Below are 27,155 nucleotides of genomic sequence, written 5' to 3' on the forward strand. Positions count from 1 at the left end.
TTCAGTATCTGTCCAACTGTGTCTTCTCCTGTTCCTGAGTTATGATGTACAGTTATGGCCAGGAAAGTGTTTTTGCAGAACATTACGATGTGATAGTGAAGCTGACCTTTGACCTTTTGGGTATAAAATGTCACTTCATCATTTTATCCTGTAGGCCATTTACTGTTGATGTTACGGAACAGCGTGTCAATTCACGCCTGTTGAATGCATTGTGTCTTTTCAAAATACACAGCTTTGCTCGTCCGTTTCAAAATAAACTTATGTCAGTTAAACACCTCAGATTTACATTTATGTCCTTGTGCAACACAAGCACATGAGCACATGAGGAAAAAACGTCATGGTTTGGCTCAACACTCATAGGGGAAGCAAACTGCAGACTCCTGGGTAAAAGTCCGGGGTTTGTTGGACCCATACACGTCCACTCCCACCGTCCTACAGGAAGTGTCCAGCTCCTTATATCACGTTGTGAACGACAGCGTTCAATTAGCTGTTTTTCTTGAGAAAATTAAATACAACAACCTTTTGTTTTCAAGTGATAACGTGTTGAATTATTTTTTTTAGTTGGCATAATTACTTTCTGATTTCAAAATAAGTGCATTAAAAAAGTATTAAGTTACGAGTAGAAGACTTTCATTCAAAACTTTTGAGTAAAAGTACAAAGTATTAGTACTAAAATACACTTAGTATCAAAAGTAAAAGAATAGCCCATTTCAGAATGATTTATGTAATTTTACTATAACTATTTATGCATTCATGTGTAATGTTAAAGCTGTGGGTAAAGGTGGAGCTCAAATTTGTTATTTTATATACTGCTGGGAATCTTAATCTAAAAAAAACACATCGTAATTCAAATGTTGATTTGTATTTTGAATTAATAATCTGACTCTGCAAAGAAGCTGAAGCTGTCAAATAACTTTTTGAACTGAAAAGTACAATATTTCTTCACAAAATTTAGGTGAACAGGACAATAATGTAACATAGACGGAAAATACTCAAAACTGAAGGACAGTACCTGAAAACTGTATTTTGTTACAATCCACCACCACTTTCGGTTAAAACGTGTCATCACCCATTTATTAAAGTTCATGTAGTGGTTATAAACACTCCATGAAAGAATAATAACAAATACACCAGCTCTTTCAAATATATCTGCCTTTACTTTATTCATGTTCTGTACAGTATTTCATTTCCAAAGTCTCTATCATACTATATGACAATAATGGCTATCATTTACTACAAAAGGTTGCATAAATAATTTAAATGTGGAAATAAAAAATAAATATGCAGTTCATTCTTTATAATAGTCCTTCTTTTGTGTCTGTAGAAAACAACCCAGCCCCTCCCTGCTTCTCTTTACCAGCCCGTCAGGTGAGGGCGCCGCCGCAGTGAAACCACACAGGTATGATATGTACAATCACAGCTCTCAGATCACAGCGCAGTCGCCAGGAGAAAATGTTGTATGTTTGTGCAAACCACTAACATGTTACAGTTGTATGTTTCGTACATGTCATAAATCTTTCTGACAGAGTATATGAGACGCCTGCCAAGCTGCAGGCCACCGTCCAAGACCAACGGCAAACAAAACCGGTTGTGTTTTAGAAAAACATTGCTAAGTTTCCAGTGGAATTTAGACCACCAGTTTCTGTTATTTTACCAACTTATCATTGTTTTTCCAGAAAGGATAGTGCCACAAAAAAACGTTTTGTTTTTGTCAAGACATCACTGCATTTCCAGCTAGAATAGTGCAACAAAAAGCAGTTCTTTTTTTAATGTAACATAAATGCATTTCCTGCTAGGATAGTGCCATGAAAAGCAGCTGTTTTTTTACCAAAAGACATCACTGCTTTCAGACTAGGATAATGTTACGAAAATGATTGTTTTTCCCAAAACAAAGCTGCTTTTCCTGCTGGAACAATGCCACAAAGAGTGTTTTTTTTAACAGTCACTGCTGCATTTCAAGCCAGAATAGTGCCACGAAATGGGGGTTGTGTTCATAACAAGACATCACTGCATTTCTAGCCAGAATACCACCACAAATATTGTTTTTTGCAGAGACATCGCTGTATTTCAAGTCCATGCTAAGAAAAGCATTCCTTTTTTTCTCCGAGACATCCCTGCATTTCCACCGTGGATAGTGTCACAAAATGCAGCTGTTTATCAGAAACGCCGCTTGATTTCCAGCCAGAATGTTGGCATGAAAAGTGTGTGTTTTCTACAGACATCGCTGCATTTTCAGCTGTGATTGTGCCATGAAAAAGCAGTTGATTTTTACCGTAACTTAAAAGCAGTTGTTTTATACTGAGACATCGCTGCGTTTTTAATGGGTATAGTTCCACAAAAGTGTATGTTTTTAAGACTTGACTGCTTTTCCTAATGAGATTTTGCCACAAAAAATTGTTGTTTTAAACAGAGACATCACTGTGTTTCCAGCTGGAATAGTGACATTTTTTGTAACAGCTGCTTTTCCAGCCAGAATTGAGTTAGTTAGGTTTTTATAAAAAAAATATGATCTTTTTATGACAATAAACAGCTTAACCACAGCATTGTTAAAACATAACGAAATGTTAAGTTTCAATGTGTCTGATGCATAATGTACAACAGTAACACGTGGTTTGCAGAAACGTACAATGCCAACCTTTTTTTCTGGCGACTGAGTTGCAGCTTACTCGACAAACCCTTTCCAGTTGCTATTTCAAAACATACAATCGGGAAAAGATGCAAACATTGTCAACACAGTCTAGACAACCAAAAAAATAATCAGGAAGCAATATGAGCGGACAATATGCGGAAACATTGTGATATTCTTCATGAAGTACACAGTCCCATTTCGGAGGAAGGAGGTTGTGTTGTCTGCAGATTCAGTCTATACAATGATAAAAACTGTTTCCATTATGTTATTCTTATTCCTATGTTTCCTGTTTGAGCTATTTACAGAGTGGGAGCAGAGAGGGAGTGGAAGTGTCTCGAACACAGCGGATGGATTCTGGCTTCGGACGGTCGATCGCTGCTCTGTTTGCAAAAGAATTCGGGTGTGGGCGTGCTGCTGGAGTGCTCTGCCCCTAGGTAACAACACAACCACGCTCAATTTTCTGATGCCTCCTACACACATGTGCACTTTTTTCTGTCCAGCAAACAGGAACTGTCTAGAGGAAATGGCTTTTTATGACTCAAATAACACAGGAATGAGCTCATTTAGTAATTAAGAGGAGTCACAGGAGTGCCCAGTGCCCCCGTGGTGTCAAAACTGCTTCTCCGCTCCGTTTCTCCGTCTCTTTGTATCTAGTTGTGGGAACGGCTGTAACTGACAGGCCTGGCCGGGGCTGCAGAGCTCTGTGGGGCTGTCCTGATGAGCGAGGCCTTTAGTGTGCTGTCAGAGCGCTGCCTGGACCGCCGCACAGGCCAAACCCTGTCAACATCCCACCGTCAGAGCCCCCAGAGCTGCCACCATCTCCTCCACACACACACGGCCAAAAGGAGATGGATTACAACCACTTTGGAGCGAAGATACACCTTTTCAGCCTTAAACAGAGGATGTGTTGTGGCGTAGCTCTGCATCCGCTGGATGTTTGTACAGATGGGCTCGAAGCCTCGGGGAGGACTTCTCATTAAATGGAATCTGTTTGCGTGGAGGACAAGCCCGGGGAGGTTTGGAGCTGTTGGGGTGATCAGATACTTGTTTCGTATTATCTGACGTGGTGCTACATCTCCGGACCAGTCACAGACTCATTCTGTCATGCAAATAAGCAGCAAAGTTCACAAATATGCTGAACAAGTGGCTGAAAAATAAAAGACTGATGACGTAAAACCAGCCCATTAGCTTATGAATTTGCTCTCTTTGTAATTTCTTTTGCGCCTCCTCCCTATCTGAAGGAGACGTGTGTTGTGTAACGTGTGTGTGAGTGTGCTTTGGTGTCCTGAAGAGGAACATCAGTACGAGTTGCCCAAGAGTGCCGGCGTGTTGTTCTTGTTTCTGTCCTGAGGCAAACGACTGTGCTTCTTGTTGTTTCGCGTCTTCGGCACCTCCTTGGCCTCTGATTGGTTGTGGTGGGGCCTGAAGCGCTTGCACTTGCAGGAGGTGACCACGCGGATTTTGTAAGTCCGAGTGTTGCCGTTGGGACACTGCAGCTGCACCCTCCTTGTCCGGGAGTGGGCCGGGATGCAGCGGTAGTCCGTGGCACTGCCCCTCCACCACTTGCCGCGGCCGATGGAGTTGGGCATGAGGTGTGACGGCATGCACTGGCCCGAGCACACCAGCTCTTTGACGGGCTTGGCACTGCGGCAAGACCCGTCGGTGATGTAACGGGTGGAACGCAGCTCCCGACAGCTCAGCTCCGAGGCACCTGGGACGAAGAGCAGAATATCACAGTTACACTCGTGGCCGCGGACCAAAACAAACACTTTGAAGTGCCGCATGCTGGAACGCATGCTCTGCAGGTTAACCGCCTCGATGCTGCAGCTGCGTCTGATTCCAGTGTGTGCAAATTCCTCTGACTGTGTTTATCTCTACATGAAAACAACACAAGCCAGATACAAACTGTATTTCATTTTAATCCTGGCATGATATGAGACCAACTTAACTTGAGTTTTTATGTTTCTGTCAAATTTCACTTTTACTCGGCCACATTTCCTCTGAGCATTTTAGTTACTCTGTAAAAAAGAAGACCTTCGTTTTTCTTCAGATAGAGATAGATCTCTATCTATCTATCAATCTATCTAAAACTTAGTCATTCTCAAAACTCTGACTGCTTGCTTTTTTAAAACCAGCATGTACTTGCACTTTCAATACTTGCATATGATTAATATAATTAAATTACTTTTGATACTTAAATACAATAAATATCAGATACTTAATGACTTACTTAATTCCAGTAATATTCTAATAGGTGACTGTAACTTCTGCTAAACTCCTTTTCTGGTAGGATATCTGTAATTTTAATCAAGTATGGCTTTCAGGTGCTTCACCCACCACTGCAAAAATGCACTTTTACAAATTTAGGGTTTCTCACACATTCATTTATTTGTGGCGGCCTGCCACGGTTAAAACATCTTCTGCCACAAATAGATTATCTAGTTTTAGAGATGGACTATTCATTAGCAGTGCTGTTTAAACATATATACTGTTTAGTTATTGTGCTGATGGGAGTAAACAAGTCTTTCAGTATTTTGTATTCTTTATTTTATTTTTCATTTCATATAAACCATCTTTAAGTACCTAGAAAAGTGCTATATAAACATGGGGATGTGTGTTCGGATTCATGTGAATTCTGAGTCATTTTAGGGCACGTCCTCACTGTGTTTCTTTTTCTAACCCTAACCATAGTAATTTTTATTGCCTAAACCTAACCTCCGTAACTGTGCATAAATTACATCATTTGTAGGGTTCTAATTCGTGTGATATCATACGAACTGTTTCGCGTGCATTTTCATAGGATCTCATACGAGTTCCATGAAAATCCGTTGACTCTGGGCACAGATGGAGCAGCAGAATGTCAGGCGCAGCGAAAGTGAAACATAACTGCTCATTCTTCTGCGTCTAAAACTTTGCAGCAGTTGTTCCTCTCATCCATCAATCTGATTAACTCTGAACTGATCGAAAGATCAATTATCCCAACCCACTGTCATCTCAAGTCACCACATGTTGCCGCTTTGCAGTGGACTTTGGCGTCTACACATTACACTATAGGTATCCTTCTGCGTCTGCTGTTGATGTTTCGGGATGTTGTTACCGTGATGTCAACGAAAGCACATGGTGGGATTATGCAGCACGTGGTTATGTTTAAGCAACAAAAGCACATGGCAACCAGCGCCAGGACGTCAACAAACGCACATGCTGGCACGGATGGTTAGGATTATGGGACAGAGGCACAAAAACATCTCATTCAGACAGGAAGCAAACACCAGAGTCCTGAATGAAAGTCTGGGGTTTGTTGGACCCATACACTTTTGTGCTCCTTATATTACGTCCATACCATTCTTCGCTGATGACAAATTATGCGGATGCGAAAGGTGGCTTTTGGTGTCGGGATCTTACATCAAAATCACTGCAAAAGCAGCAGTATTTGATGACTTTGGACTAAGAACGGGCTGAATTATCCACCCTGAGACTCAAACTCCTCAAACTGGAGAATAAAAGAGCTCACGGAGAGCTGCGCCTATGCTGCATTCACGGACCCACAAAAACCTCTGAATGAAGAGAGGGGACACAAATAAATACAAACGGAAACACAGGCATTTAAAAGAAAGAGAAAAAAAGGAAAATTTGATGTCGCCCGCTCCGTCGTCAGCTACCGCCACACATAAACTCTAATTCTGTGGGAAACGCGGAAATTCAACTGAACAATTTGTACATTTAAGTAAAGACTTGAGAGATCATATCAGAGTTTCTAAACTTGATTCATGGTGCGATCATTAGCTGACGACGGCGCTCGACAAAGAGATCCAGCTGGCAGCAATCAGCTGATAGCAAATCCAGACCAGAGGGCCATTAAACAGCTCAATCAAACCTAATGGAGGTTTGTGCTGGAAGAAAAACGCTGGCATACAGCGTCGGCCCTCGGGGAAACGTATGTGGTGATGGAGGAGTAAATAGCTGTCTGGATATTTTAACGCAACCGTACAGTTTTGAACAAACTGGACATCTGCCAGACTGATTTGAGACGCTCAGCCTGTAATCCAACGCAGCTTTTTAACAGCCGCACGCATGAGTTATTGTGTTTTTTTACAAGCAGTGTGTAAAAAAAGGGGCAAAGGAACAGTCGGTTAAGAAATGATACACTCAGGGAGGGATCTGTTTTCCTCTGTGGCTTTCTTTGCAAAAAAAAGGGCTGAACAAAGGATTTATGTGAGGTGACTTCCTTTTTTTTCTCTCCCCATGAGAACTTGATCTTGTGTTATTTTGTGGCCGCCGCCGAAGGGACCACAATGCCTCCGCTGGGCAGCGGTTTGTGCAAATTACCAGCAGAAAGTCAGGTTGTCTTGTTCAGTGAGTTGTAATCCAGTCTCACTGTGTCTTTTCCACTACATTTCCTGTTCTGCGCTTCACTGTCAGCCTGAAAAAATCATTACTAATGACGGTGGCCCTGCACACTAGACTACTGTACGGTTGCGTGCGGCGTTCTTCTCCCCCGGTGGTGGGAGACGAGCCCTGGGAGAGGACTGGAGGGCGGCCAGGCAGCGGTTAAAGCCTCTGCTGTGACCCCACAGGGAGCATGAGCAGGACGACCCGGGACAAAAGCTGAGAGATGGATGAAGAAAATAATCCAGGAGATTTCGTCTCCCCGCATGAACCTCAACACATATGCTGCTTATCCGTATGAAAACAAGCTTTTTCAACTTTTATTTTTTGGAGGGGGAGAAAATTTGCACCATCTTTCTTAACGCGTGTTGACAAAAATCACACAAACACATCTTGACTTGCAAATCTCCCTTTGGTCAGCCCTTCTCCTAATCCAGCCAGTCATCTTCTCCTCCTCGAGAGCTCTTGATTAAACAAAATCGGTGAGAATTTTGCACCACCCATGTTGAATCCATGACATTACTCTGCACGCACCGCTCCATCGCCACAGGTGGGAATCATTCTCAAAAGGCAGTGTTGCATTTAAAAAGCAATTTCCACAAAAAAAGAAAGACACATCCCCTGAAGAACAAACTGCAGGGTTTGGTGGACATGTTGTTGCAATCAAATGGTTATAGCGTAAGTAGAGCTTGACTAATAGTATAAAGAGAGGAGGAAATAACCTGGAAGACAACGTGAAAAGAGCCCTGATGTGTCTCTGAATGCTCCGCTTCAGATTGTGTTGTAGGGAAAGAAACCGCAAGAATGCGTGCCGTTCTCGCCACTCTCGACTCTGGCAGCTGATTAAGTGAGAAAACAACCCTTCCCACACAGACGAGCTGCTCTTAATCAGGAAATCAGTGTGAGAATGAAGTTAAGCGAAGGCAGGTTGTCTTTGTGTGTTTTTTAAGGTCAGATCTACTGATGTGACCACAAGATGTGTGCCTGAAACACATTTAAAATTAATTAAATTAATAATAAATTTAAATTAGATTAAATAATCTCTAAAGAATTTTTATCACAGATTAATTCTCAAAAAATGCCAATCAAGTCTAATTAAACAATTTACAGTAAAAATGTCAAATTCAATAACAGGAAAATCTGTCAAATTTATCCTCCCTCTCTCTCTCCCTCCTTTTTTGAGGCATTAAATTAAGATTTAAGATTTAAGACCAGTCTGAACCACATATTTCTTTAATGTCCAAAATAAAATAAGTAAAAATAATCCACTGATTTTATCACATTCTTAAAAAATGCCAATCAAGTCTAATTAAACATTTTTTTAACCCCATTTTTTATATTGAAAAATAAAATAAAAATAATTAAAATAATACAAAACGACCATTTATAATATTAATGATAAGAAGAAGACATTTAATTTAAAAAAAAATACTTTCAAGCTCTCCTGCTTTTGCTCATTTTCATGCAGTGGCTTACAATGTGAGAAGACCAGCAACCATACCTCATATACAGCCTAAATTTATAACTTCATATGTATAATACAAAGGCATACACACAGCAAACATATTTTATATCAGTTTCCTCAATTTTACGCACGAGGCCTCAAATAAGACATCAAATTAATACAAATAAAATAATTTAAATATTGCACAAAATTAGGTATAAGGTCTCAAAGTTGTTTCGTTCAAAATAACCTCAAAAGAACGGCATAAATTTCATTTTTTCAATATATAAAAGTTGAATGAGTACTTACTGTAGGAGACTGTGTTGGCCGTCCTCCCGCCGTTTTTCGCCCTGTTATTCATAGTGTTGCTGTTGTTGTTGGACGCCGTTAGTATCGCCTCGTGAGGTGTCCGTGAATTCTCCCGGTATTCCGGTAAAATCTCCGTGGCGTCGTTTTTTAGTACCTTCCATCCCCGGACGGCGGTGCAGCATCCCTGGAGCAGCAGCAGCACCGAGCTGGAGACGAGGAGAGCCAGAGACACCTGCATGCTGCTCGGTCTGGAGGTCTGCGGTGGGAATGAGGCGAGAGACGCACGAGGAGGATAATAAAACACACGCGCGCGCGCGAGAAAGAGAGAGAGAGAGAATGTGCGTGCGTGTGTGTGTGTGTGTTTCAGAGAGAGAGAGAGAGAGAGATGCCCGCTTGGACAAGTTGGTCAGGTCCACCCTCAGCGCGCGCGGTATTTAAGCCCACGCAAGTTCTCGTCAAAGATGATAATTAAGCGCTTACACTGAGTGGGAGGGTCCAACCTAGGAGAGAAGTTCATTCAGAAACTAGCAGAGGAGAGGGGAGGGGATGTGCAAGGAGGAGAGGAGAGGAGAGGAAGGGAGGGGGGTGGAGGTGAGGAGGAATGAGAGGAGGAGAAAGGAGAGAAGGAGAAGAAGAGGATAAAATAAGGGAGAAAAGAGGGATAGTTGAGAAAAAGAGGAGGAAGAGGAGCGAGGGAGTAAAATATATGAGGAGAAACAAGATAAAGGAGACAAAGAAGAGAGGAGAAAATACAGGAGAGCAGGAGAAAAGGGGGAGAGGATAAAATTAAGGGAAAAAGGAAGAGTAGAAAAGAGGAGGGAGAAAAAGATGATAGAGGTGAGGGGCAAGAGAAAAGAGGAGAGAGAAAAGGAAAGGGACAAGAGGAAAGTGGGAGAAAAGGAGAGGGGGAGGGAGAAAAGAGGAGAGGAAGATAGAGATGGGGAAGAAAAAGGGGGGTAAAAAAAGGAGCAAAGAAAAGGGGTGTGGGGTAAAAAAGATGAGATTAGGAGGGAAAGAAAAAGCAGAGGACAAAATACAGGAGAGCAGGAGAAAAAGAGAGGGAAATGATCAAATAGAGGAGGAGAAAGGGGAGAGGAGAAATGAGATGGAGGAAAAATGATGGAGGTGAGGGGAAAGAGAGGAGAGGAAATAAGTGATTAAACACTAGAGAAGGAGAAAAAAGAAAAGGAAGAGAGAGAGAGAGGGAGGAAGGAGATGAAAGGAATGGGAAAGGAGAAAGAGTAGAGGAGAAAAGAGGAAAGTGAGGAGGGGAAAGGAGGGGAGAAACAGAGTAGGGGGATGTGGAAGTGAGGAGGAGAGGATAAAAGGAGAAGACAGGGAACAAGGAGGTGAGGAGAAGCAAAAATAGGGGATGGGGAAAGAGAAAGGAAAAGGTGAAAGGGGAGAGTAAGAAGACAGGAAAACTGATAGAGAAGAATGATGAAGGGACAGGAGAATATATAGGAGATGAGAGGAGAGGAGATGACAGGGGACAAGGAGGCAAAGAGAAGAAAATAGGAGATAAAGAGGAGGAGAGGAAAAAATAGGGTGAGGGGGGAAGTAAGAAGAGAGGAAAAATGATAAGGAAGGAGTATCGTAAGAGGACAGGAGAAAGCACAGGAGAGAAGAGGAGAGGAGAAGACAGGGAACTAGGAGGTGAGAAGAAAATAAAAAGGAGAAGGATAAAAGGGGGACAAAAGAAAAAGAAGATAGATGTACAAGGGGAGAGTAAGAAGAGAGGGAAAGGGATAAGACAGAAGACCGGTAAGAGGACAAAAAATCTAGGAGAGAAGAGGAGATTAAATAGAAGATGAGAGTAGGAAGAAGACAAGGAAAATGTTGGTGAAATGAGAGAACTTGAAATGGAAGAAGAGAGATGAAAAATAGGGAGAAAGGGAAAAAGATGTGAGATGGGAAAGTAAAAAGAGAGGAAAAGGGATAAGACAGGAGAAAATATAGGAGAGAAGAGGAGATTGAATGGGAGAGAAAAGTAGAAGAGAAGACAACAGGGGAGAGGGAGGTGAAAGGAAAAGAGGAAACGGAGATGAAGAGTGATTTGAAAGGAGAGGAAGTTACAGACAGGAGAGAGAGGAGAGGAAGACATTAAGAGAGAGAAAACTGAGGAGAGAAGCGTAGAGGGGGGACAAATCAGAGGACACTGAATAAAAGGGACAGACAGGAGGGGAAAAGAGAGACGAGGAGCACAGTTGTGTTGTTGTTATTGTTGGAATTAAGCGAACAAATGCGTCTCCTCCTCCTTTAATGACTTCCGCAGCATTACGTGTCCGTAAAGCATCTAGGCGTTTCTGAGGTGGTTTATTTTGGACGGCGTCTCTAAAGTCGTTCCAACATGCGCCTCACACTCCTCCTTCATCCTGCTCCGTTACCATTAACTCCTCACGTTAATTATCATCATTACGTCAAACTATAGCAGAGGTCGTTCTGACCTTTGTCACCTCCTTCCTGCTGCAGTAAATTCATGCGTACATGATTTAAATTTATCCGCAGATTCAATATTTCTATCTCCTCGTGTCTGGTTTGAATATGGACCGGGGACTGCATGTTCGCTCTCCTTTCGAGTTCTTGGCGTCCGTCACAGCCCAGTGATGTGATGAGTGCTGACAGATGGAGGCTCTTTCATTCAAACACTGCCCTCTGGAGGGAGAATCAACTTGTGAAGGGGAAAAGATAAGACCGTAAGCTTCATCACCATCACACTGGGCTTATTTTAAGTGAAGGTACGAGTCAGAAGCTTGAAAGGCTGAAATAAACAGATAGAGCCAGTCTTAAATGAGGGGAATATCCGTTATGCCTCAGTCAATATCTCTGCGTTGACACATCTCGTACCCCTTCATTTGAGGCACAGAAATGCTCCCATAATCACACACACACTCCTCACGGTCCACAGACTTTTATGCAAGCCTTAAATCAGGGTTTGTAAAGCTGAACTGTTTGTCCATCCAAAACAGTGGCCCTCCAACGATTTACTAATTCACAATAATAATAAAGTGAGTCACACGGGGAAAATTGTGTTTGTACTTTTAGTATACATAAGGTGCCAGAGTCCCTAAAACAGCATCAAAATGGAGCTTGTGTGTCAAAAAAGTGCCAGTGGAGGATCCCCCGAGCTAAGCCAATGTCCAGAAAGCACAGGAGAGAAGAGGACAGGAGAAGACAGGGAACTAGGAGGTGAGAAGAAAATAAAAAAGAGGAGAAAGATAAAAGGGGAGACAAAAAAAAGATAGATGTGCAAGGGGAGAGGAAGAAGAGAGGAAAAGGGATACGACAGAAGAACGGTAAGAGGACAAAAAAATCTAGGAGAGAAGAGGAGATTAAATGGAAGATGAGAGTAGGAAGGTCCTGAAACCCTAGAAATGTCCTAAAATCCGAGAAATCTCCTAAAATCTGAAAAATGCCCTAAAATCTGAGAAACAACCTAAATCTTAGAAACTTCCTAAATCATAGCATTGTCCTAAAATCTGAGAAATTACCTTAAATCCTAGAGACATGTATCAGTAAGTCGAGTATCCTTGCTTTAGTGACAAAAAATGCTCAAAGTGAGAATTTTGGGGGGCTAAAGAGGCCTTTGTTTGGCGATAGCGGGGCATTGCCCCCGTGCCCATGCCAGGAACCGACCTTCATTATGTGGAATTTGTGTTTCCACTGTAGACATAAAAAAAAGTTTGAAGTATTTTCAGCTTCATGCATTAGTGGGTAAAAGCACTGTACTAGAGTTCATCGTGTGTCTCCAGGGAACGATTGTCCAACTTGTCTGAATCTGGGAAAGGGTTGTTCATGTTCACAAGTATTGATGGTTGTGTTGTAATGCTGAAGTCGAACATGATTCTCATTTCATGATCCAAGAGGTCTCAAAGTAACTGGAGCAGACTGCCATGTCCTCCTATTGTGTTCAAGCTCTGAGGTCGTGCCAGAATTTTTTTAAGTGAGCGATGGATGGTCCCACTGTCTATGCAAAGCCAGCTCTGATTACAGCCTTCTCGCCGACGTCGTGACCGATGTCAGTCCCAGTCTCAATTTAGACCTCTCTGGGTTTCTTTATGGAGCCCTTGGGCCCCAGCACACTGTTTTTTATCATGATAACAGTACAATGAGGTCCAAATAACAATCAGATGCTCCCCAGATTGCGAGAAAGCCTCCAGCGCTGCAGAGGATGGCAGAGTGTAATTTTTATGGAAATGGAGAAAAACAGTGTTTTCAGTCCATAAACAAAGCGTCTCTGCTCCTCGTGTTCTGCGTTTGCTCGTGTGATTCATCGGACAAGTTTGTTAACTACTTGATCACACAGGTCAGAAACAAACTTTTTTTCCAACACAATCCCAGGCCAGTGAAAGTAAATAAGGGGATATTGTTACAGCGCCGTGTGTTCGAAACGCTGCAGTGTTTGACTCCGCGTTTGAGACGGTGAATTATTCATAAAGTGTCCGCCACAATTATGCAGAGCAGGTTCGAGTTCAGCTTTCTGGCTTCCCGCATTAACCCTTCGAATGACATTACAGTGCAAGCTTTATGACCGTGAGCGAGAGTGAACGTGTGGGATAAATGGCGACATGCTGCTGTGACCCTGCCACATTTTAAAAAGTCAAATTCATATATTTTCATAGCATTAGTGCTGAGTAGGGCTTGGTAAAGAACTTTTATGGTACCAACATGTGTCTGCAGCATATTGAAAAACTATTTAGGACTCAACGCTGGCATTAAATCTGTTTAGATTTCCATTTCCATTGTACATTTCTGCAAACCACGAATGTTACATTTGCACATTTCATACATATCAGATGTCTCTGAAGAGCAGCATATGAGCTGATTTTGTCATTAGGACGTGGAGCTGAAGGTGGCGTGACACCTTGGCGAGACGGCTGCTGAGCTCCAAACCTCTGCAGACCACTGATCAAGACCAACAAACAGACGCTTTGCGGCGTTTGCCAGCAGTCATTTGTGGCATAGAACCAGGATGCTTTCTAACGACACATCGTGACGTTTGACTGTATAAATAACGGACGTGGCTACCATGACCTTACTCATTGGTTTGTGGACTACCGTTTTGAAGCCTCAAATTCGGCATTTCGGCCATCACCATCTTGGTTTTGGAGCCAGAAGTTACCACCTTTGGATGAGAGGATGGAGCTGTGGAGGAGCGAGGGGCGGTTCGGACCCAAAAACTCTATTGATTCGGAACTACAATTACCCGGCGAGTTGTGTAATTTAGAAATAACCTCCCCATGTCTGTGTTTCATGTGGTGCATTCGTACGGGATAAAGGATGTCTGTATTTTACTCGAATTTACTGACATTATTAATTAAGAAGAGATGCCACTTCACAATGGACTAACATTATCACATGACCTCTGTGTTTGCTGAAATTTTGTAGGTTATTTGCCGTAGATTTTTTCTTACAAATTACAGACATTAAATTAAAATCACAGACGTCCTCCTCAATTATTACAAACAACCGGAGCTCCCCACGTAAGACGAGTCCCACGTGAATAGAGCTATAGACTGTATGAAGCCTCACAGACAGCCTGTCACTCAAGCGGCCCCTGACTCAAATATACGTAACTTTGGGGCCCCATTAAATGAAAACAGACAAGTTATGTAAAAAAAACCATCCCATACAAGTTTCATGAATGTTGAAATTAGTTTTAGAGACCAAAACCTTTTTTGGTACCAGGCTGTAAACGTGTTTATTTCTGCTGTAAAGTTCGGCATTTTAACACAGAGTTCACTGGGGATTGACTCTTTTTTGGAGCCAGCCTCAAGTGGCCATTATAGAAACTGCAGTTTTTGGCACTTCTGCATTAGCTTCATTTTTCAGTGCTGGAGGTTGAGCCAACGAACGTGGATGTTTCGGACAAAAATAAAGATCTTTTCTAACCATAACTAAGTATTTTTTGTGCACTAAACCCAACCACATTTCCACTCGTGTTGTTGAGAAATGTAAACTTTCAACATATCCACTAGAAAATAATGTACAAATGTAATGTATCAGTTATTTGCAAAAACATATGTTTTTTTTCCTTGATTGAGTTGCAAAACAAACATTAAAAAATTAAAACATGTCAATATGGAAAGTCAGGTAATTTTGAAAGAACTAACATTTTCAAATATTCAGCATTCAGTGCAAATTTTAACAAGACTTCCAGGAAATTGCTGGAAGAAAATGCAAGTAAATGCACATTTCCGTCCACTACTGTTACGTGAATATTAAGAGTTGGATTTATCAGAGAGGCACTGGCTCTCCAGTCTGTCGCCATTAAACTATTACAGACGAAAAGGAAGCAACAAGATGATGCAAGAACAACAGTGAAATCTCAAATGATGAAGATGTGCTCAAAAACATGATGAAAATTCACCTACTGATAAGTTGTTCACGCCGGCCTTAGAAAACACAGTAAAAGACAACTCAAACTACATGTGACACTCATTACAACATCTCGACTCGATGCAGAGTACCAGAATCTGTATAAAATGTAACATGAGCAAAACCCACATATACTGCATATTTATATGGACCGCAAAACATGCTAAATATAGGCATTTTTTGAATATTTGTTGGTATTCTTTCCTTGTGGTTCAATGATAGATATCCTGATGCTCCAGTGTGGTTTATTCCACTTGAAAGCTGTCACATACTGTATATCTAAGAACAAATTGGACTAACTCCTACGCACAAATTAGGCTTCAAAACAACAAGAATGTATCGCATGTGACAGAACAAATCTGAGCTGAAGAACACAGATAAAATTACAAAGCAGACTGCTGTGGAAAATTTGTGGTTACATGTAGACAAACTGATATTTATCAGCGTTTGTGAATTTGGAGTGTAGATTGTATCATATCTACATTTCAAGTAGCTGCACATCTGGATTTATTTAGTTGCATTTATAAGTTATAGACTGTGAACAGGCTGTACTCCCAGTCTTAAATCTGCTGCTCTTCATGGAAGAAGTTTCTCCGCAATTTTACAAACACTACATGTTTTTTCTCCTAATCTCACTTCGCATTTACCTATTTTGCTATGCTCAGGTAATGTAATGGCACTTGTATTGAAATGTTTTTCAAATACTGTCCATCCCATTCTTGTGAACACAATATGTCAAGAATACCTTGAGGGAGTTTCTTCAAATTGGGCACAAACGCTCACTTGGACTCAATGATGACGTGATTACATTTTGGTGGTCAAAGGTCACTGTGATCTTGCATTTACCTCATTCTTGTAAAAGAGATATCTCAAGAAGATTTTGAGGAAATTTCTTCAAATTTGGCACAAACGCTCACTTGGGCCCATCAATGAACTGATTAGATTTAGGTGGTCACAGGTCAAAGGTCAAGGTCATTATACATTATCTACTTCATCCATTTAAACACAACCAAGAACACCTCAAAGGAAATGTTACAACTTAGGCACAAACGTCCACTGTGAATCAAGAATTGACTGATAACAATATGGCAGCCATAAGTCAGAGGTCAAGGTGACTGCAACCTTGCATTTCTTGTATGAACACAATATCTCAAGAACATTTTAAATTTCTTTTCTTTTGTTGTGTAAGTCTGGCACAAACACTAAATTGGACACAAAGAGAAACTGATTACATTTTGGTGGTCAAAGGTCAAGGTGACTTTGACTCTGTCTGTAACATTCTTGTGAACACAATATCCGTCTCATTCTTATGAAGGCAATATCTCAAGAAGGCCTTGAGGAAATTTCCTCAGATTTGGCAAAAACGTCCACATGATAATGAACTGATAGGAATTTGGTGCAGATACTTTATTAGTGACACTGACCTTGAAACTGTGCTGATTGTATAGATCTTTTTGTGCTGCGTGGATGTAAACTGTAAGTGCAACTTGACTGGTTCGCAGAGACATTCAATCATGAGGCGGTAATTCTCCTAATTAAGAGCAAATTAACACCAAATATTAAAAAAATGGTCAAAAATTCAAGTCACGCACGTTTCCATCCACTGCCTCTGTTGTTCTTCATGGAAGCAGCTTTGACCGTAATTCTACAATCACTACATGTGTTTTCTCTCCTAATTTTGCATTATTCTTTCTAACAAAACCGCCTTACTGGCATTTCAAATGCAGCAGAAGACGCCAAAGTGAATGATTAATTTCTTTTCAGAACAAATGCATTCTTTTGCTTACATTTCCAATGCACCCCTGATCCGTACACGTGTAAAGAATCTAAAAACGACTACAAAGAGCGCTGTAATGTTGATCAATTGCCGTGCATCGACCCCTGGACATATTTGAAAGTGTTTCATTATTGACAGTGGCTCTGCTCTGTATCACTTTGTATATCCCACTGTGGAGAATACCAGAGCTCTCCAACAGCTCAGACAACTGATTTATCAACTGTTCATATTGTACACACACAATTCTTTCCAAACCATATCTGTGCATTGTCCCATAATGAAAATAATTTATCACTGCTCAGCTGAACAATAAGAGAACGCAGAAACACTCCTTGTTTTCAAGCATTGGATTAAACAGAGACACGATGAAGATTGTACGCTGACTTTTAGCTGTAAGAACAATTTGTCTGCTGGCAGCTGCGACGGTTTCTTCAGGAGCGCAGGAGGTCACAGGGAGGTGACGGACCGAGCTGAAGCCAAGACACGATAAGCCTTAAAGTCCACAGTGGGATTCTTCAGCCACTCTGATCTTTTATGTGGTTTCCACGCGCGAAAACAGAATTTAAACCCTGGCTGTTAGAAATTAGACTCCAGCCATTCCCATTGTTTGTCTTTGGGCTTTTTCGAGAACCATCAAAATAGAAAGTACGCCCATTGAAACAGCCTCGCAGCCAAGTAGTAGGAACTGTGGGAACGAGCCTGGCCGGACCTCAGAGACCACACTAAGCTGTTTGCTGACCACCCCGAGCCTCTCCGTGCACCGCGCACCGCCAGCACGCTGCCTGCCAGCCGGCTGCAGGTGCTATTCTTAGCAGAGAGAGGAATTACCCAACAAATTATTCAGTACACAAAGCAGACTGCTATCTCTATCTCTGAGTACGTTTCGCTCTCTGACATACATCCACACAAACAAGAGCCCAGTGTGTTTTCTGCTGATTTTGTAGGTCTCAGCATGCTTTTAAATAAAGCAACTGGATCTGTTAATGCCAGTTTTTGACCAATGTGCAAAAACATTATTGCATTTTAAGCCATATATAAATGTATGCAACACTAGAATGCAACTAAGTGTATTTACTCAAGTACTGTGCACAGTTTTAAGGTAGTATTTCCCCGTTATGCTACTTTAAACTTCTACTCCACTGCATTTTGGAGGTAAAAATATATTTTTTAACGCCACTATATATATTATTCTTTAGATTCAAATGAATGCCAAACATAAATGAACAAATATTATATTACTACTATAATAACAGTTTCTAACACTGCAAATAATATATAATAATAATAAAAAAAAATGTCTTAAATGTATTATTGAACTTTAACAGTGTCTTTAACGTCGTAGAGTCGTTTATCTGCCTGGCCTGTGCAACAGTGTTAATTACCCTCTTTGCTTCCATGTCTGCTACACAGGTTATATTTAGACATTTTATGACTCTGCAGTTTGACGATACAGTTCAGATTAAGGGGAAGGTCCAGTATGTGAAGTCTGGGAAGATAAGAGTTTCTGAGTCAGATAAATGCAGCAGCTAGCAACTCGAGTCACAAAGTACACTCTTTTAAACCTGCAACTTTTAGAGTATTTACCACGATATCTCTGACTAACCCATTTCTGCAACAACAACAAAAAAAAGTGTTTTGTGAAATGATTTTACCTTGCACCACAAGCTGGATTCTCAAGATGCACGAGATCACGTGAGAATTGAGGGATCCAGAGCTCAAACGTTAATCCACCCTGTCAGGCGTCAAGTTTGTATCAAACCACCGGTGGTGTGGACCAGTCAGCCTCCTGTGATGAAGATAAAGAAAACTGGATGAAGAGTTGGAAATGGGGCCCAAATTGTTAACATGACAGTTACTCAGTGACGGGCAAAGCTGGAAAAGACCTGATTTCTGCAGTTTTAATTACTTGTATCTTCTTTATCATGGAGCTGATAGAGCAAGTGCACTAGAGACTTGTCGGGAAAGCGGTTAACTTCTGCCAGCTGAGCTGGTAACTTCGAGATCCGCCGTCTCTGGGCAAAGAGTTGATAGCCGCGTGTTAATCTGGATACACGTGGAGACGCACAAATGCCAGGTCAGACCGAACTATCCACTGCCTACCAACACCTCTGAACTGTCTTTCTTTATTCTGTAGACAAATGTAAAAATAGGATAATGTAAAAAATAAAACCTTGCTGTTTTAGTGGGTGTTTTGTGTTGTCACATCATTATTCCTGCTGTAAAGTTGGGCATTTTAACATGGAGGTTAATGTGGGCTGACTCTGATTTGGAGCCAGCCTCTAGTGGCCATTAGGGGAACTGCAGTTTGGGCGCTTCCACATTGGCTTCATTTTTTAAGCCTCAAATATTATCGCTTGCTTTAAGCTTGATATTATCATGTGTCTTGGGTGATCAGCCCTGGAGGTTTCCACTTGCTTCAAACTAACAGCTCCAGCTTCATATTCACACACAGACATGACAGTCGTGTTGATCTACCTCACTCTCAGCACCAGAGTAAATAGAATATATGTATTTTCCACAAAGTTATAAACTCTGTCAAATTTTATTTAACTTTACTTTATGCAATCCTCAAATCATCAATCATGTATCCTGTAATGTAAGCACATTATGAAACACGTTATAGCTTTTCCAGTGTTGCATCAGGTGCCAAGTGATGACTGACAAGTGGTTTTTCAAGCTGAAACAAAAAAATATCAGCTTATAAAAATATCAGCAGAAGCTCGCTGTGATATATGTGGGCGGTGAATCAAAACTCTGCCTCAGCGCCAAGGCTTCCTGACTGTCAAAATCTCCCACAATACTTTGCAAGGTGTGCTAATTAAGCATGAAAGTACAACCAGGCTCAGCTGCCCGGCTCTCTGTCTAGGGTTAGTTTCAGGGACAATCACTCACAACTTTCTTTTTATTTTTTACAAGATTAATAAAACAAGATAACAAGCATGCGAGAATAATCCACCGTTCTGGTATTTAATCCAATAAAAGCTAATTAAAAGCAGAGGCATTAAAAGAGGTCGTGCCTCGGCTCGTCACGTGAAGGTGCTGCAGATTTGCTGTCAGATCCAAGCCCACCCACTGTGCAGCTTCCTGAGTGAGTCCAGCCTTTGCTCTACACACAAATGTTGCTTTTCCTGCACCTTTTACAAAGTATGACTAAAGTCTAGGAGAAAGAATGGGTGCATGCTTTGTGGATTTGATCATCTTCATGGTACAGCTGAAAGAAAACTGCATGAAAGCTTCAATGGTATTCTTCTAAAACAGGGTGGATCCCGTCCACACACACGCAAGTGCTGCTGAATGTGATGTAAGAACACGTAAAAGGTGTATTTTGCACACACTCTTGATGAAATCTAGTCACGTTTTTATGATTTCATGATGCCTCATCAGTGGAAGCTAAGATCCCAATTTTCTAAAATCCTCGAAACATCCCACAATCCTCGAAACATCCTAAAATCCTGAAAATGTTCCAAATCCAAGAGACAGCCTTTAAATCCTGGAAATGACCCCAAATCCTAGAAACATACCAAAATCTGAGAAACCTCCTAAAATCCTTGAAATTTCACTAAATCTAAGAAACTTTCTAGAATCCTAAAAATGACCCAAAGTCCTAGAAACATCCTAAATTCTTAGAAACATCTAAAATTGGAGAAAAGTCCCAAAATCCTAGAAATATCCCAGAATCATAGAAACATCCCAAAATCCTTGTAAATTCCTAAAATCCTGGTAACGTCCCATGATCCCAGAAATGTCTCCAAATCCTACAAACATCCCAAAATCTTAAAAATGTCCTAAAATCTAACAAACATCCTAACATTCTAGAAATGTCAAAAAATAATAGAAACATCCTAAAATCCAAGAAATGTCCCAAAAAGCACGTATGCGGCTGCTGTGATTGGCCCCTGGCCATTTTGCAAAAGAAGCCCGAAGCAAAGCAAGCTGAGTAAAACTAAAAAAAGCTGCACACACATGCTTTACTGGAAAAATAAAAACACTTATCAAATACCAAAATGATGCCTTAAAGACAAAACGCTAACATGCGTATTAATGAAGTGCACAGTGTTACAGTATAAAGCTTGAGTAGTTATGAATATGAGGCCGTTAACTTTGAGCAGGTGATACTTATTGAGACCATCTGGAGCTGATTAAGTTAAACGTATCGCTCAAACAGCACAACAGCAACCCGCTCTGCTGTATTTGCATGCTTATAATGAGCAGCTATTTTCAAGAAGTGAATGGTTTGGGGAATACTTAATTTTGTGACTGATTCAGAGCGCCATGCCTGCGCAGTCACAAACCTTTCTTCTGGTGACACAGTGGTTTTATGATGTACAGCGCTGAACAAATACTGTGGCACCAAAATCTGTTTCAAAGCTGAAAAGGAGGTCTGTGTTTCAACAATGTCACCAACTTCTTTCTGGGACTATTAAGTGTCGCTCTGAAAACCGCAGCTCTCTACGAGGATGTTTTGGTTTATGGGCAACTTTATGACAATGATCCTCTCACAGCAGTCGAGCGTTTCTCATAAAGAGTTTTCTATGGTGGCCCACAAGGGCAACTGTGCCGCAACGGCCCAAAACACCTCTATTCAGAGAAACATGCTCCGGCTAAAGAAACAATTCCAATTCAAAAACACGTACGAAAATTCAACAAACACAATGACGTGCTTTAAATGAAATGCCATGCTACAAAAAGCAGAGAAAAAAAACAACCTGTACAGAAACAATGCAAAATCAGAAACACACATCAGGGTTCCCCACGCTTTCATTTATTTGTGGCGGCCCGTCACGATTAAAACATCTGCCGCCACGTTTTGATTTTCCAATGTCGAAGCTGGACTGTTAATTAGGAGCGCAATATGTACCGTTCGGTTATTCATTGAGCACACTCTGGGTACAGGTGGAGCTGTTGCTGCTGAGGAAAAAAAGAGTTCTGCTACATGAAAGGATGTGCAAAAACTTTCAAATTTAGAGAGGGGACACAGAATGAAACAAAGGACACACCAGTCCGTTCTCACTTCGAACGCGTCAAACAGCTCCTGGTCGTGATGTTATTTTACGCTGGTGGATGGCACCTGCTGATGTGCATAAATCAGGTCAGTGTCAGGTTGAAACGCTGATGGTAACAACATAATATAAGAAGTACAACGGATACGGAAGTGCGGTGTTTGCTTCCCGTTTCAATGTGATGTTTTCTTTTCTGCACTTTAACCATGTGCTCTCCTGTCTTGAACCTAACCATCCATGCTGCTGCTGTCCGAATACAACCACGTGTCCCATCATCCCCGGAGCATAAACGGCAGAAGGATACCTAACTCGGCATAAGTAGACGCGGAAATCCACCGACAGAGATGCAGCATGTGACGAGTTGGGATGAGAACACGTTGGATACACATATGCAAAAAATCCAAATTAAAAAAGTTTGCTGCCTGCAGCAGGAACACAAATCTTTTCAACAAATGTGCAGAAACACGCTGGATATCCAGTCAATGCAAAAACTCACCGCTCCGAAAGTCCTGATTTCTTTTCGTTTTTTAAAGATTATTTTGGGGCTTTTATTGCCTTTAATTGACAGGACAGCGTGGGTGTGACAGGGGAGGAGGGGGGGCATGCAGCAAAGGGCCGAGGCTGGATTTGAACCTGCGGCTGCTGCAGTGAGGACACAGCCTCTGTACATGGAGCGCTGCTCTGTCCACTGAGCCACCAGATGCCCCTGAAGATCTGTTTTTCTGAAGGCACCATGACTTTTCGGTGAAACGAGACCTCGAAACAATGGGCGTTTGCTTTAGAGATAACATGCTGTCACAGACACGGCGTTTCGGTCCAATAGGACATTTATTTTGTAGCAGATTTGCCCTTCATCAGCCACCGTAGTTTCCATCATTATTACCAAGTATATAAAAGTCTCTCCTTATTTATCCCCACAAATCACGCAAAGTTTTCAGGACGAGAAACATACTGATTCATAAAACAAAACTACTCGTTACCCGTTTTGTTGGGCCTGACAGGGCAGCTTTATCGCCATATCTGTGTGTGGGTTTGATGTATAAACACTGAACGGATCAACATTCGGCACAGCAAGTGCAGTAAAAGCACTTGAGAGACGGAGATGAAACAAGCAACACCACCACGGGCACAGGCGCTTGGAAAAGGATCTGACGATCGCTCGGCTCCAAAGCCCATTCTCTCTTTCTCCCCTCAATATTTCCTAATAATTAGCGCTGCGCCACAGATGTGCGTTTCTCCTTCTTCACCCCGCTGCCTCTCAATCCTGCGACTGTGAATGTAAGATGTTAGATGACGATTTAAAGAGAGCATCATATGCTTTCTATTTCTTAAAGCCATTAAAACTGAGGACAAAGATGAAAGCCGAGTGGCTCGTATGAGGGGAAAAAGCTGCGGAGAATTATAGGAAGGCGAATTTAGGGACTGCAATCATATTTTAAGTAGTCAGATGAACCCAAACATATGGAGGAAAAGAGACGACTAATGCAAGTGAGTTTGGGAGTTTGAAAACTGGACTTTATAGAGCCGGAGGGAAACGGGATAAATGAGTCAACAAGCGATAAAAATTTCAAAGGAGACTGATAATTTTATTTAGTGAGATGATGGCAGAAAAATTCACTATCTGCAACGTCCTGTTTCTCACCAATGAATCACTTCCCCCATAAACAAATGCCGAACACAAGCTTCCATTATTGAGCCGTGATGACTGACTCTGAGATCACGTGAGAACGAGGAAGAATGAGACGCTGATTCAGTGCAAACAAAAGACAAAAAAGTGCTAAAACATGATACTTTGATTTAGTTATAGTTTAAAGAAACAGTGTGCAGGTTTTAGTGCAGTGCAGATCGCAACAAGCTGAAACTTCAGCCATGTTCCTGAACTCGTGATACGCCTCCTGCATGAGCAGCGCGTGACGGCTGCCTTGCTGCACGGATGCGGCTTGGCGATGTTCACACTGACGGCATTGTTGCTGCAGAGCCGCCTGCTGCTAAAACTACTGTATTTCCAAAATGAAACTCCACTAATTAATATAGCCGACTAGCCACTGTGTCATCATCAACACGGTTATGCAAATCTTTCACAAAAAAAGCCTTTTGTCAACAACTTAAGGGATTTTATCCACAGAAACACTGTCAAAGGGCTTTTATTTTGAAAGCGAAACAGGAATGTTTGAGTTTAAATATTAATATATACATATTAATATTTTTTCAGATAGATAAACATTGAAGCTGTAATGAAAAGTGGTATAAAGTTTTCATTTTTGGGTGAACTATCCCTTCAATAGAAACAGTTCTTTACAATATTTAAAATTCAGCATTTCTAAATTCCTTGGTATACCTTAAAAATAAAAAACCTCTATATCGCCCACACCTACGAGGCAGCACAATTTTTTTTTATAACAACAGATGTGAGTTTTCAGCTAAAACATGACATTTTGACTTGACATTTATCTGAAATCTAAAACAAAACCGCAAACAAATCCAATTTTAAACGTGTCCTTCCTCTCCAGACTGATGTTTAAGGAGTCACCAGCACATGTGACTGAACGCAGGAACTTGTCTGCTTTTATTCCGGCTTTGGCTATAAACATTTCCACCCTGAAACCAAAAAACTGGCCGCTGCACATAGCTGAAATAAATGGCACTTCATCACACGGGGCCCCGCGCTGTTATTGATGAGATTTTGGGAACAAGCATCCTGGATTCCTTCAAATAAGCATCAGAGAGGGACCTATAACCTGCGGCAACACATAATCCCTCCATTTTACTCCAGCTACTTCCTGAGCCGTGGTCCTCCCTCATGAATGCTGTACCTGGCATATTTCCGCATCATTCACGGCGGCGTTGAGTTACGGATGTAGATTTGTTTAATTTTAGTAATAAAATAAAGTCAAAGTCAGCCTTTTCTACACTTAACAGTTAGAAAATTTCTGCTTTCGTGCTAAAATTCTGAACTCTCAGTGAAAGTTTGATTCAGCCGGAGCAGGGAGGAGGTCCCGATTTACTGGGGCCCCTGAGGGACCACACAGCTGGTCTGCTATAATTGCTTGTGCAAGCGACCGTGGAGAGAGAAAAAGCAGCGCAGAAGGTAGAGAGAGTTTACTCTAACGGTAACCCTGCTGTGTCACAAGTCCGTCCCCAGTGTGTCGCTGCGTTCTTGTTAAACATAAAAAAGCATTTACGTTAACACTTGGAAAGACTTAGAAGGATTTTCTCTGCACCCTAAGTCGTCTTATTCCCACTCTTGATGTCAGCGTCCCCTCTGCTTTTCTCGTTTTCTCTCCCTGCTGATCTATTTCTGTCTTTGGTCGTCAGTGCTGTTTCAGATGGAGAGTTTGGACAGAAGTTTGCCTCCATCTGGTGGTGAAATTATACAAGTTCAATGTGCATTGAAATGCTGAAGCGCCTTTTCCAGTTGAGACCACAAACGGCAGCGACAGACGCATGAATGACGGGTGTCAGGCTGGTTTGGACTCTTAAGTTTCTATGAGGTGTTTAGTTCTGTTTCCTTTTTTTAAATTTATTTTAAATAAATAAATTCCCTTATTCAGTTTTACCTCTTCTCTCCAACTCACTCATTAATCTTCATTTTCTGTTAATATATTACATATAAACATATATATCTACACATACAAGTATCAGTTACTGACAGGTTGGGAAACTCAGAAAATGACGAAAACAAAAGTGTTTAGTGAAGCAAAATGACGATACCTTTGTCCATTTGGACTCTCCGTCCCCTCAAAGTTCAGCTCCATCGACACGGCTTGCTGTTGGTCAAAGGTGCAAATATACAAATCAAATGGGGCTGCAACAAATAGTTACTTCCATTATCAATCAATTTGTGATTATTTCAGGATTAACTGATTAATCAGGTAGTCTTTAATTTAATTAATTTTCCAGAGCCCAAAGTGACGTCTTCAAAAGATTTCTTTTGTCCAACCAGCAGTCGAAAGAATAATTTACTATCACAAATGACAATAAAAAGCAGCAAATTTTAGGTTTCAGGAAGCTAGAAACAGCAAATATTTAACATTTCTGTTTAAAAGATTACGTTCAATCAATTAATCGACTGATAGTAACTAAAATACACCAAAAACATTGATGCAGATTAATTTTACCTTTTCCAGTGGATCCTCTGATTGTGCCACAGCCACCGATTTTGCTGCAAAATTTCCTTTTTTTTAAAAAAAATAAAAATCCAGGTGGGTCCAGACTGAAGTGCTGTTTACATTTAACTCTTTGCAGACTCTGAGCAGCAGTGACCCCTCCTGCCTCCTCTGCTCCCGTCAGTCACCTGATGCTGCTCCTGCCTGCACACCTGTTCCCAATTCTCTGACTGAGCTCTTTGTTGGGAGAAATGTGCCTTTTTTCTGTGAGAAAAAGCTTTTCTTGGTTAGGTTTTGGAAAAAGATCATGGTACATGTAAATATTTCTGCCAGACAGAGCTGTCTGCCAGAAAGCCGTGAACACAAACTTCTCCCATGTGCTGATTGATCCACACCTGTTCCTCATTCCCTCCTTAAATCTCCTCCCCTCTGCTCCTAAAAAAAACAACAAAAAAACAGCTGTGTTAGAAAAACTGAAGTCGTGGGTCAAATTAGATTTATGTCAGACATGTTCACAATTTAAACCAGCTCCAAAAAATTGATTAAATTACAGTCCATAAGATGGATTGAATATATAATGTACTTTTTGAACAATATTGGACATGACGGTGGGTTTTCCTCTCTAAACTTTTCTCCTTACACACTTTGAAACTTGAGCAAATGATTTCTTTCAGAGCATATGAAGAAGGCAATGAGCGTCTTCACAAGAAATTAACCCCAAAAAATGAGCAAGAAATTACAGAATAAACAAACAAGAATATTTCCTGAAAATTAGCAAAAAAGAGAAGTGAAAAACAAAAACAAGTAAATGACCCGTAAAAGTGCTAAAATAATATAGAAATATAATTCTGTAACATCGTTTTTAAAAAATATAATTCTATTTAATATATATGTACATCTTTTTACTAGTTTTTTTATTTTTACAATCTTCTAATAATTTTCTCAATCTCTCTTTTTTCCAGGTCATTTTCCTCGTCACCTTTGACTAATTTCTCGCATTTTTTACCAAGTTGCTGATTGTCCCTTTTCTATGTTTTTGAAAGAAATAAAACCAATTTGCCAAGGATTCAAAGATTTTAATTAAAGCCGTCTGAACGCTGCACAAGAAAAATTATGCTGATTCAGG

General features: G+C 41.1%; 1 protein-coding gene across 1 annotated transcript; it reads right to left on the reverse strand.

Moving 5' to 3' along the window:
- Positions 1–1,137: 1,137 nt before the first annotated feature.
- sost (sclerostin) lies at positions 1,138–26,411 on the reverse strand. The gene is made up of 5 exons (XM_042507817.2): positions 26,042–26,411; positions 25,635–25,690; positions 18,576–18,709; positions 8,769–9,024; positions 1,138–4,340 (listed from the first exon to the last, which is right to left on the reverse strand). The coding sequence occupies exons 4-5, from the start codon at positions 9,004–9,006 to the stop codon at positions 3,928–3,930; spliced, it is 651 nt and encodes a 216-aa protein (XP_042363751.1). The 5' UTR covers positions 9,007–9,024; positions 18,576–18,709; positions 25,635–25,690; positions 26,042–26,411; the 3' UTR covers positions 1,138–3,927.
- Positions 26,412–27,155: the final 744 nt, after the last annotated feature.

Source organism: Plectropomus leopardus, chromosome 19 (genome assembly GCF_026936395.1).
Source record: "Plectropomus leopardus strain MGB_pleo_1.0 chromosome 19, ASM2693639v1, whole genome shotgun sequence".
Lineage (NCBI taxonomy): Eukaryota > Metazoa > Chordata > Actinopteri > Perciformes > Serranidae > Plectropomus > Plectropomus leopardus.

Coding starts and splice junctions, on each gene's coding strand:
- sost (XM_042507817.2), bottom strand. CDS start 9,006: ATGCAGGTGTCTCTGGCTCTCCTCGTCTCCAGCTCGGTGCTGCTGCTG. Junction 4,341..8,768: donor GGCCAACACAGTCTCCTACA/GTAAGTACTCAT, acceptor TCTTCGTCCCAG/GTGCCTCGGAGCTGAGCTGT.